The sequence below is a fragment of the Malus domestica genome, chromosome 04, assembly GCF_042453785.1.
Source record: "Malus domestica chromosome 04, GDT2T_hap1".
In the NCBI taxonomy this organism is placed as follows: domain Eukaryota; kingdom Viridiplantae; phylum Streptophyta; class Magnoliopsida; order Rosales; family Rosaceae; genus Malus; species Malus domestica.
In genome coordinates this window covers 24,254,308-24,266,138 of record NC_091664.1, presented here as the reverse complement: position 1 = coordinate 24,266,138, position 11,831 = coordinate 24,254,308, and the positions used below count along the sequence as shown (strand labels likewise).

At 36.4% G+C, this 11,831-nt stretch overlaps 1 protein-coding gene across 2 annotated transcripts; it reads left to right on the top strand.

The window, feature by feature from the left end:
- The first annotated feature begins 2,070 nt into the window (after positions 1 to 2,070).
- LOC103426006 (AMP deaminase) lies at positions 2,071 to 11,761 on the top strand. 2 transcript variants are annotated; one of them, XR_011580142.1, is made up of 20 exons: positions 2,071 to 2,688; positions 3,652 to 3,809; positions 4,036 to 4,243; positions 6,751 to 6,929; positions 7,023 to 7,074; positions 7,193 to 7,317; positions 7,432 to 7,611; positions 7,831 to 7,898; positions 8,027 to 8,169; positions 8,409 to 8,470; positions 8,842 to 8,955; positions 9,097 to 9,237; positions 9,404 to 9,556; positions 9,892 to 9,945; positions 10,023 to 10,133; positions 10,218 to 10,391; positions 10,469 to 10,549; positions 10,791 to 10,889; positions 11,044 to 11,168; positions 11,244 to 11,761. XR_011580142.1 is itself a non-coding variant. In XM_070820670.1 (20 exons), exons 1-19 carry the CDS (start codon positions 2,325 to 2,327, stop codon positions 11,110 to 11,112), a joined length of 2,535 nt encoding a protein of 844 aa, XP_070676771.1. In that variant the 5' UTR covers positions 2,074 to 2,324; the 3' UTR covers positions 11,113 to 11,121; positions 11,244 to 11,761. The 2 variants fall into 2 exon arrangements, 1 of the variants encoding a protein (XP_070676771.1); XM_070820670.1 differs by having other exon boundaries at positions 2,074 to 2,688; positions 11,044 to 11,121.
- Positions 11,762 to 11,831: the final 70 nt, after the last annotated feature.

Here is an 11,831-nt window from a genome sequence, read left to right as displayed (position 1 = left end):
TTTGAGAAAATGACTGGAAATAGTGGTAATCGCCTAATACGATCACATCAATGAGTCGATTATCCAAGATGGGCTATTGTCTATGTCAGACTATGTCTAAGCTTAAGGGATACTAATGTATTAATAACATTTTTTATTTAGAGCAAGAAGGATATTCATTGATATGTTGAAAATAATACATACACATTGGATGACAGAGTACATTTAAATGAGTCTCGATAAAAACCTTGTCATGATTTTAACCTGATCAAAGAAAAAAAGAACGTCTCGTACCAACAAATTACAAAGTTGTATTATCCTCAAGATAAGATCTATGATTGCATCAGAAGTTTTGCAAAACCAAATCAATAGATGCTCCTCAAACCAAATCAATTTATGAAAAACTTTTAACTTAACAAAAAAAAAGAAAATTATACATCCAAATCATTACTTTAATTAAAAGAGCTTTATTTTGGGATACAAAATCTCATTTTACTTTATTTATTTTCCATTTCCCTTCTTCACAGTTCAAAGCTAGAAACAAAAAAACAGGGGATCATGAATCTCTACATTTAAGTTTCGTGCATTTATTCGCATTTTGCTATATTTCAACTATTCTCATAATCTAACGACCAAAGACATGGCACATTAAATTTAATAGCTAACTCCAATTTATTTTGTTAAATAACCATAGGCTTTACACCTAATTAAGTTCTGCCGTTTTCATCATATATTTGCCCTAAATGAGTTCCATCCTTTTCATCCCTGCTTACCTTTTTTTTAAATTTTTTATTTTTACAGAAAAGGCTAATAATCCAAACATCAAAATGATACAAGTACCTAACAGTATCATCATCAGACGGTCAACATACTCCTTGAATGTTATTATAATATATTTGACCGTTTGATGATTATAATACTATGTACTTGTGTATTGTAGCCAGATCCCAAAAGAAAAAGAACCTAAAATTCGGAAGTATTTTTAACATTATAGTCACATTAATCATAATACTACAAACTCACGTGTTATAATATAAATGAATTAACAAAAATATATAACAATGCGACGTTACACTAAAGAATTAATAAACTAAAAACGTGCAGCGATGTGACAATCACATTAAAACGTTACTCCAAAATACTTGAAAAAAAAAAAAACATGAGTTAAGCTGGTTTCTCAGAGCATAATTCACTTACTTAAAATGGAACACAAATGAATGAGCTTTTGTTTCCTCTTTTAACACGTGGCCAGAAAATCCCCCAAAAAGCATATGTGGCATCTCATAATATTCATATGGATAATGAAAGTGACTCAACAATCCACACTGCGCTGTACACGAAATGCTGCTCTGCTCTGTCTTCCCTATCAAAACCCACATTGGGGCCCCCGGCTCCACCCCACTCTCAATTAATTAAATCCAAAATTACACATAAAAACAAAACAAATAATCAACAACCACTTAACCCTATTTTTAATTTACAATTGTTTTTCTGTATTACGATTTATTGGTATTCTTATTTATTAGTAGAAGAGAGATTTTATGTATGATTCGCATCAAAGACAAATTCGAACCACATTATTACTAGCACATTATAAGGCTAAGCCCATCCTATCCCCACAATGAAGATAATATCGATTGATCAATTTTTTTTTATTATTTCTTTATTTTAAAAAATATAAAAATAATGATAATAAATTTATCTAAATTACGAGGGAAGAAGGTATGGAAGATGGATCGCTCTGTTTTAATCAATTTTCCTAAACTCAAGTCAAAGCGGAGATCTTAGATTTATGGCCACATTGCAATAATATTTTTCTTCATCTTTAGTTGATCGTTCATAGTTTAGCAAGCGATTTCGATACCAAATTATTCTAAGTAAACCATTTTATAATTAATCTTAATCCGCATCATTTTTTGTAAATACATCGTTTAATTAAAAAAAAACTCAGATTTGAACCCTTTGCAACAAGCAAATAAACAAAAACCAAATAATAATTATTTAAAATTAATCTGCAAAAGCGGCGATAAAAAGCAGCAAAGCACTCAACATTTTCCTAATTATTTAAATAAACTTTCTACTAACACTGTCACCGCCGTTTAATTTAAAACAACTGAGGGAATATGTTCTCTTCTCCTCTCACCTTCTCTCATAAATACTGACGCAAGTCTCGCTTGTCCCGAATACAAGCCGAGTGCACTATCCCTGTTCTCTCTCTCTGCTCGCCTCAGCTCTTTCAGTAGGGTTTTGTTTTCTCTCTCTAGAACTCGCACAATCCAATCGGACAGACATTTTCTCTCTCCTGATTCCCTGTCCTCGGCAGGGCGGAAGCGTGAGCGAGAGATATGGAGTCGTACGCGCTACATTTGGCCATGGCGGCTCTGGTTGGAGCTTCGGTGGTGGCTGCGTCGGCCTATTACATGCACCGCAAAACCCTAACTCAGCTTTTGGAGTTCGCCAAGACGGTGGAGAAGGAGAGGGAGGGTGACTCCGACGGCGGTGGCGGTGGCGACTCGCCGCAGAACATGAAGAAGCGTAGGAGTCACGCGCGGCGCAAGGGAAACGGATATTACCGGCGAAACGCGGCGTCTTTACCGGACGTGACGGCGATTTCTGGAGGGATTGACGGTGATGATCATAGGCGCAACGGATTTCTACCCGTCGACGGTATTCCGGCCGGGTTGCCGAGGCTGCACACTCTCCCGGAAGGTATGGCTCAGCTGAACTTGACACCAGAGTGATCAATTTCGCTTTAATTTCTGACTTTCAATTTGATACGTATAGCAGTAACGGTACGACGTCGTGTTTGGACTGGCTTCATCACTTAGACTTGTTATATAGTTTTTCATTAGATTATCAATGCCTTAATTACTCCTTCTAAATTACTGTGTGTTGGTATTTGGTAATATAATTTTTGTACTACTTGAAATGCTAATAGGTTTTCCCATAAATGGTGTATCTTTATGTGGAGAAGCATAGGAAGGACACACATTTACTTTCATTTCTTGAGCCTAAGCAATGGATAAAACAAAAACAAAACTACAACTTTGTGTCTTTTGGTCTGAGAACTTCGTTGTTGAAAGCCACTGCCGAATTACTTGAATGGGCCATGAACAAAGAAACAAAGAAAAGGAATTGATGGTTTGTTGTGATTGTGCAAATCTTTAACCATCGAATGACGACAAGGAAAGATACTACAATATGCACGACACAAATTGGATGCAACAAATTTACAATATATGACACAAATCCAAAGAGACAAATTAGCTATACACGACCCAAATGCGATGAGACAAATTTTTCAAGCATATGTTACCCATGTGCAGACCGGCAAATGGATTTTAAATTTCATCTTAGCACACCTTAGGTGGCACTATTGGCTGGGACACGATGGCAAAGAACTTAGTATGAAATTAATGCAAGTAGTAAGGAGATATTTTCTTTTACGATGTAAATTTGTTTATGCTTGATATTGTTAACAGGACGGGATATAATATGAAGTGTTTAAATGCCTAGTGTTTCATGAGTTTCCATTTAACCTCTGATTTGATTTCTTGCCTTCGAGTAAGATCTCAAGGTTACTTTCTGTCATCCTCAAATTGTTGTTATGAACAAACCAATGAGATAGGTGCCAGTTTTCTATGCTGTTAAGTACAGAGTCTTCTTTTTCAGGGAAATCTACTGAGCTTGCGAATTCAGTTAAGAGAACCGGTAGTCTTATCCGACCAATTTCTCCCAAGTCTCCAGTTGCAAGTGCAAGTGCCTTTGAGAGTGTAGAAGGATCAGATGATGAAGACAACATGACTGACAATTCTAAACTTGGCACGGAGGTGAGTTTATTCAGCTTCTGTGCATTGTATCTGTCTGAGGCGGTGCAAGCGTCCATAATCTTACTTGCTCTAAATTGACATGCTGTTGTTGGACATAACTTTTGGCCACACATCATTATCACACAATCCAGCGAAAGTTTATTTTTCAGGTGAAATATTTATATTGATTTCTGTTATTCTCTAAACTTTCTTACAGATCTTTGGACTATTTTGACATCACTTGCAGGGGCCAGATGGTAAGATAATATATGAAAATTTACCGAACCATGTTAATGCCAATGGAGAGCAAATACCTATAGCTCCTACAAGTATGATTAGGTCCCATAGTGTATCTGGTGACCTGCACGGTGTCCAGCCTGATCCAATTACCGCTGATATCCTGAGGAAAGAGCCAGAACAAGAGACTTTTGCACGACTTAAAATTACTCCAATTGGTATGAACTCTCTCGTCCCTAGATATTCACATTTTTGGTTGATTTGTTTGTTTATTTATTTATTTATTTCATGCATATTGATAGGATTAAAAGCACACCACAAAGTAGCACACAAATGTCCTATTGATTTTCCTTATTAGCACTAAGATTTGTCAATTGTAGCATATGAAAATAAGGGTCTTTCCCGCAGAAGATTGTTTTATCTAACTACCTAAAATGTCACAAAAACTGGGTTGTTGTCCCTACTGACCAGCCACCGAAAAATAATTATTAGACCGACTTATACTTATCTAAAGTCTACGAAATTTTATATGCAGATACTAGACACACAAAGCTACACTCACACAAATTTTTGGGATTTTTGGAGTTGATTTGCTATTTAAATTAAATCGAACAAAAACAGGATAGAAACAAATTTTAAGTAGTTCACAAATTAAGAAAAACGAGTTAGGGGAATTGCTATCCACCACCAAATAATCATGCAAACATGTTATGTTTCATTCAAATTCCTTTTATTTCCAGATGAAGATGCTCAAGTTGGCTCAATGTTAGAACTCAACCTATTACTCTTTCTTACGTAGTATGTTAAGAGAATGGTGTTTTCAACTTAACTTAGTTCCTAGCATGTAATCTAGAATGTCGTGTTCATAGATTTAACAAGTAGAAATCATTAAGAACGAAAAGAGTTTGAGTCATCACAAGGCATCGTAAGTACTGGCGTTGTCTTACTTATCCTAGAAGTTGGTTCACATGTTAATCGCAATTAACAAGTACTACTCTAGAATATATGTAGGTCCTCATTCGACAAGGGCAGGCACACACATATTCATAGCATTAGAATCCTAGATATGCTTACTACGTATGCATCCATAGAAAACAAATAAAGAATTCATCAATGAGACAAGTAGTGAACCAATTTTCATCCATTCATACAAGTAATTCAAACAAAATGTCATAACAAAATTGCAATCATATTCGGGGCTTCAAAACAGCCCCTAACTTCTAAAAATTTAGTTACACATAGTTCTCAAATTAAACCAAAAGAAAGACATGAGTTTGAGAAGATAGAACCGAAAGAAATCGACCGAGGCCTCCTCCCCCCTTCCTTCCTTCCCCAATGCTGCTTTTAAACCCATTCTTGCTGCATCATTTTCTTCTCCTTAACTCACCCACTAATAGCCATTTAGTGATGACAATAAGTGAGAGGAAATGTGGTAAAACAATTGTAACACTTTAGGTAGACTTTATGCCAATTACTCCCTCTTAATCCTCATTTTTAATTCCATTTCCTCTGATATTTGAATAGGTGTCAGCTGACTTGTTCTTGGCTGCATCAGTTTTGGCTGCTAGTTTTATTGGATTTATTGCCTTCAATGCAGTTACAAACTGCTCAGCGTCTTGGAAACCTTTCAGTGTTAAAATGGCCATAACTTCTTCTAGAAAAATGATATTAACAATCTGCGAAATGCTCCAGAAAATAGACATCCGTAGCTTTCCAAGCATATAAGGCTCATTCTCTAATTCATTCTGAGCTGTTCGAAACTTGCTTCCAAAGTCAGCTGATCTGCACAGGCAGTTTTGATGAATTTGTTACTTAAAATCCTACTTGTGCTATTTTTCTTTTCTTTGCTTGACAAATCCCACAAAACACAAAAACAAAGTAAATAGCTCAAAAATATAAGGAACTAACTAAGAAAAGAGAAGTGAATTTGATGTAAAATATATATAAATATGAGCTTATCACATATATTTACAAAGATGTGTACCCGTGAAGTGTTTTGGATAGACTTGCTGTATATGATTGAACATGACTCTTTGCTGCTCATTAAATAGATACTAATGCAAATAATCGTATATATATATATTTTATATAGTGTTAGGATCCGGGGACACATGTTTTTGACACACGTTTTTGTGGGGCCCACTCTATAATGTATTTCAGCAATCCAACCGTCTACCTTTTATGTTTTACCTCAAAGATCATGTCTACCCAAAATCACCCAAATCCGAAACCATGACTGTAGGATTAAATTTAGTGTTTCTTTGTTGAACCATATTTGTCCATTTTCTTTACTACAAATGAATGTCTTAATGGTTTTGGATTTTTCTATAGTTTGCAAGGATGATCTATATGAATAATGTACTAAAGTATAGGCAGTTTGGATCGTTGAAATACATTACCAAGTGGGCCCTACAAAATGGGTGTCAAAAGCATGTGTCCCTGAATCCCAACCCATATATATTAATATATTCATATATTAATGCTAGTAATATATTAATTCTGTTAAATTTCAATATCAGTTTGAAGAAGCACTCATATTCTGGTTGTACAAATGTTCATGGTCAAAATCTGAACACCATATTTGCGCTTCCCATTTGTTGGTTTTAATTAGTTACTGATTGCGTTTTTTAACTGGTTTTAAGAAGCTGACTGTAAATTGTAATATTGAAACTGGGGAGTTAGGATGTCATCTTCATGGTTCTATCTTTGTCTATAATTTTTTCAGAAGTGCCATCTAGCGATGAAGCGGAGGTCTATGTGGTTCTTCAAGAATGCCTCGAATTGCGAAAAAGATATTTATTCACTGAGACAGTTGCTCCGTGGGAGAAAGAAATTATATCAGACCCAAGTACCCCAAAACCTAACCCAGCTCCATTTTCTTATACTTCTGAGGGGAAGTCTGATGTGAGTTTTTACTTGTTAATTTAGTCTATAAGCTATAACTCAGGAAACCTGTGTTCTTCTGTTGTGCAATTAACCTTCTCCTTTATTCGGCAGCATTATTTCGAAATGCAAGATGGGGTTGTTCATGTGTATCCAAATAAAGACTGTAAGTGGCTGTTTTTGTGTATTCTTTTTTTGTTTGTCAGATCTGAGGGATTTTTATTCATGATGAATTTCCTATGTAGAGATCTTGATGCACATTTACCCTCCCTCCTCTTTTGCAGCAAAAGAACTTTTTCCTGTTGCTGATGCAACCACCTTTTTCACTGACCTACATCACATACTCCGAGTTACAGCAGCAGGGAATATCAGAACTTTATGCCATCATCGGCTGAATCTTCTGGAACAAGTAAACAGACTTGTGTTGATAATTAATATTAGTCATTAAGATTCCTTCCAATGATCTTTCTATGCTGGAGTAGTAATAGTTGTTTGACAATGTTCGTATTTGTCTGTCATTCAGAAATTCAATCTTCACTTAATGCTTAATGCGGATAGGGAGTTTCTGGCTCAGAAGAGTGCTCCTCATCGTGACTTTTATAATGTCAGAAAAGTAGATACACATGTTCATCACTCAGCATGCATGAACCAGAAACATCTTTTGAGGTTTATAAAATCAAAGTTGAGGAAGGAGCCTGATGAGGTAATTTGAAATTGTTATGTAGATATGTTGTCGAGTGATTTTCTTTTTTTTTCTTCCATTTATTTCTGTCAACTGTGGATAATCATTCCAAACTATCAAGTTTGTAAGGTGCTATGCATATGGTCACTCAACTGTTGGTTTCAATGAGATTTATTATAATGTTGGTTATGGTTATTGCATGATTTTCACTAATACCTCAAGTTCTGTGCTTCTTGTCAGGTTGTAATATTTAGAGATGGAACCTATTTGACCTTGAAAGAGGTTTTTGAGAGTTTGGATTTGACTGGGTATTCTTTTGCCTATTTTAATTAATAAAAAGATGCATTTCGAGTCCTACTATCAATCCTTGTTCATGTATCTCTAATGTATATTTTAAGCTACAGGATGTTATATCTTTTCACATTTGTTTCCACAGGTACGACCTAAATGTTGACCTTTTGGATGTTCATGCTGACAAGAGCACGTTTCATCGTTTTGATAAGTTTAATCTTAAGTACAACCCCTGTGGTCAAAGTAGGCTCCGGGAGATTTTCCTTAAGCAGGATAATCTTATTCAAGGTATAGTTTTTTGTTTTCTCAACTATTATAAGGTTACTGGGTTATAGTGAATAATTAGATTCTTAAGCCATGGGCTTGAGTAATTGTTTCTATCCACTTCAAATCAGTTTTGATGAAGCTTAGTTTTTTAGTCGTTGATCAGTGTATAGATTAGCCGACCCCACTTAGTGGGAAAAGGCTTTGTTGTTGTTGTTGATCAGTGTATAGATTGTTGGATTTGATACTCTCTTCTTGAATAGGACGTTTCCTTGCTGAGCTGACAAAACAAGTGTTTTCTGATCTTGCTGCCAGTAAATATCAGGTGCTTCCTTGCTCCAGGTTGCAGATAGGTTTTTATGCTTGTTCTAGTTTCTATCTTCTCTTTGTAATTGTTTCTTTTGCAAGTATGCTTGTTAAGATGAGATTAATACTCCACATTGTAGTGGCGTTTTTAATTGTGTGATTTCTTGATTCCCCAATGAGTTATATCTAAATTCATTTAACCATAGGCATATGTGGATAAGATTTAGGTTTCTGTGTTATCTTTCCCTTGCCATGTCTGAATGTTCAATGTCATTGATATGGAACCAATGGCCACTTCCTCAACCTTCTCTCTCCTTATCGTGTGTCTGGGTTATCTTTCTGCATGTTTGGATAATCAGCCTCGCCTGATGTTCCATTTTTCTCCTGCAGATGGCTGAGTACAGGATATCGATATATGGTAGGAAGCAGAGTGAGTGGGACCAAATGGCTAGTTGGATAGTGAACAATGAATTGTACAGTGAGAATGTTGTTTGGTTGATTCAGGTAAAACGCAAAATTTGCAGTTCTCTGTGACATTTATAAGAATCTTGGGATTGTATGGTACTGTTCCACTTAAGCACTTTTTTCGGGTAAAAGTCTTGAATGCTACTCATACGTTTGGTTCTTGTATTTTCCTTCTTCCAGCTGCCCCGGCTGTACAATATATACAAGGAAATGGGAATTGTAACATCATTTCAGAACATTCTCGACAATATCTTTATTCCACTGTTTGAGGTTACTGTAGATCCAGATTCCCATCCACAGTTGCACGTTTTCCTGAAACAGGTTTGCCATCTCGTCAAAATCTACAATTTTTCCCCTGAAACATCTCTCTCTCTCTCTCTCTCTCTCTCTCTCTCTCTCTCTCTCTCTCGTGTGTGCGTTTCACGTTTTTGAAGCATTTATATATTTCCAAAATAAATGCTTGAGTTAAACATGTTTGATCTTACAGGTTGTGGGGTTAGATTTGGTGGATGACGAAAGCAAACCTGAAAGACGCCCCACAAAACACATGCCAACGCCAGCACAATGGACCAATGTATTCAATCCTGCATTTTCATACTACGTGTACTACTGTTATGCTAATCTCTACACATTAAACAAGGTACATATTCTGCAGTCCAGAGATTTTTATGCCATACTATGTGTTCTATTACCTAAATTATATTCCCCATACAAGTTTGAACAGCTTTGTGACTAGAGCAGCATATAGCTTATTGGAAATCCTTCTTTGCTTTTCTTTTTCCAATGTTGTCAGTCTCGTTTGCTTTGGTTGCAACACCAGGGCTTAGATTCCACGAACTTTGGTTGTTATTAGGTTTCTTTACGATGTTTAGTGGTTGCTTATCTCGTTTTCAGTCTTTGTAATTGTGATGACACTTCATATAAGTTTGTCATAAATTGGCATTAAGTGCTGAACTGTTGGATTTTTGTTTTCAGCTTCGTGAATCTAAGGGCATGACGACAATCAATCTCCGTCCACATTCTGGGGAGGTATTTAATAAAAGATATATTTTCTATTTGATCACAAGTATTACATAATGCGAAGTCATTTATTCAATATTTTTCAGGCTGGTGACATTGACCACCTTGCTGCAACCTTTCTTACCGCAACTAATATTGCGCATGGAATCAATTTGAGAAAATCTCCTGTACTTCAATATCTGTATTATTTATCCCAGGTAAGGAAGAATTTCTTATTTTATATAAACGTCTTTATCTTTTGCGATTTTTTATTGGCTGCCATGTGTTGTTTGTCTCATCAGATTGGTCTGGCTATGTCACCCCTGAGCAACAATTCGTTGTTTTTGGACTACCATCGGAATCCTTTTCCTATGTTTTTCTTACGGGGTCTTAATGTTTCTCTCTCCACCGATGATCCTCTCCAAATCCACTTAACAAAAGAGCCTTTGGTGGAAGAATATAGTATAGCTGCTTCTGTAAGCTCTCTCTCTCTCTCTCTCTCTCTCTAAAGGTTATAAAGACCCATTTATTTATAAGTTCTTCCTTTACACAGGTTTGGAAATTGAGCTCATGTGATCTATGTGAAATTGCCCGTAATTCGGTCTACCAATCAGGATTTTCACATGCATTGAAGGTAAGTTACTGCGCTACTGAATTTACATAATCTATAGTTCCCACATCTAACTAGATATACTAGAATTGAGTGTGCAATTGATTTCTTTAGTGTATGAACCACATTTATATTAGTTTCCCCAATCTGCACTTGGTTTGTGATAAGTTTTTATTTCTATGATTTCTCTGTAATGGCATATGATATGTCCGATTAGTTCTCTACTGTTGAACATGAACATAAGTCATCAAATTTTGTGGTGCAGTCGCACTGGATCGGCAGAGAGTACTACAAGAGAGGACCAGATGGAAATGATATCCACAGAACAAATGTGCCTCATATCCGGTTGGAATTTCGTGATACGGTGTGGAACTTTCTGAGATTTCTTCCAGTCATGCTTGTTCTATGCTTCATCTCTCTCTCTCTCTCTCTCTTTCACACACACACACACGCCCACACAAACAAGCCTTGGGGAAGACTGAAAGAACTAAGAGACGTACCAATCACTGTGCTTGCAGATCTGGAGAGACGAGATGCAACAGGTCTATCTCGGCAAGGCCATTATCCCAAAAGAAGTCGACAGGTGAATCCCAAAGGCATGTGCAGCTTTAACCCCTTCTTGAAGAGTAATCTGATACCGGAGGTAGGACTGGATAGCGATTCTTGTTCAAATAATAGGTATTTTGGTAGGAAATCTTACAGAAACACATTTTTTCAGGTGAGGAAGTTGCATCTATGCCCCCGTACCTGTGTGAAAGTATGATAATCATGGAAACTGAGATGACAGGCACCGGAGAAGACGCGCAATCACAAGGCAAACTGGGTCGAGAAATGAGGTGGACATGTATATGCTCAATCAAAAATTACAAACAGCGAGAAAACCCGACTATAATAGCCTTAGTTAAATAAGAAGTGGTTTTTGTACCCAAGTTAATTAGGGTTAGTTTAATAATTAGCTTCAATGTCACCTAAATACTCTACTGTCGCAGTTAGTTTTATGTAAAACCATGTAAGATGTCACCGTACAAAGGCTTATAGAGCGCAAGCTGTCGATATGCTTCATTGTTCTTCAGCACTCATCGTGTCATGGTCGGATTTCATTGACTGGTGATGGAATAGGAACATGACTCATGGGGGCATCATTCAGCACCATGAACAATCCGGCCTGAATGGCTTCATGATTGATTCGTTATTAAGTATTTTATTCATTGTTAAGTATTTGATTACAAATTTCAACGGGAAAATTGCACTTTCTAATTCCATACATGTTACTAAACACATGAGAGTGTTAAAAAGTGAATTTTCA

What these genes read in the sequence shown, in the direction of transcription:
- LOC103426006 (XM_070820670.1), top strand. Translation starts at nt 2,325, where the DNA reads ATGGAGTCGTACGCGCTACATTTGGCCATGGCGGCTCTGGTTGGAGCT. An exon ending in TGTGTATCCAAATAAAGACT is followed by an intron (nt 7,075 to 7,192) that starts GTAAGTGGCTGT and finishes CCTCTTTTGCAG; the next exon opens with CAAAAGAACTTTTTCCTGTT. An exon ending in GAGAGTTTGGATTTGACTGG is followed by an intron (nt 7,899 to 8,026) that starts GTATTCTTTTGC and finishes TTGTTTCCACAG; the next exon opens with GTACGACCTAAATGTTGACC.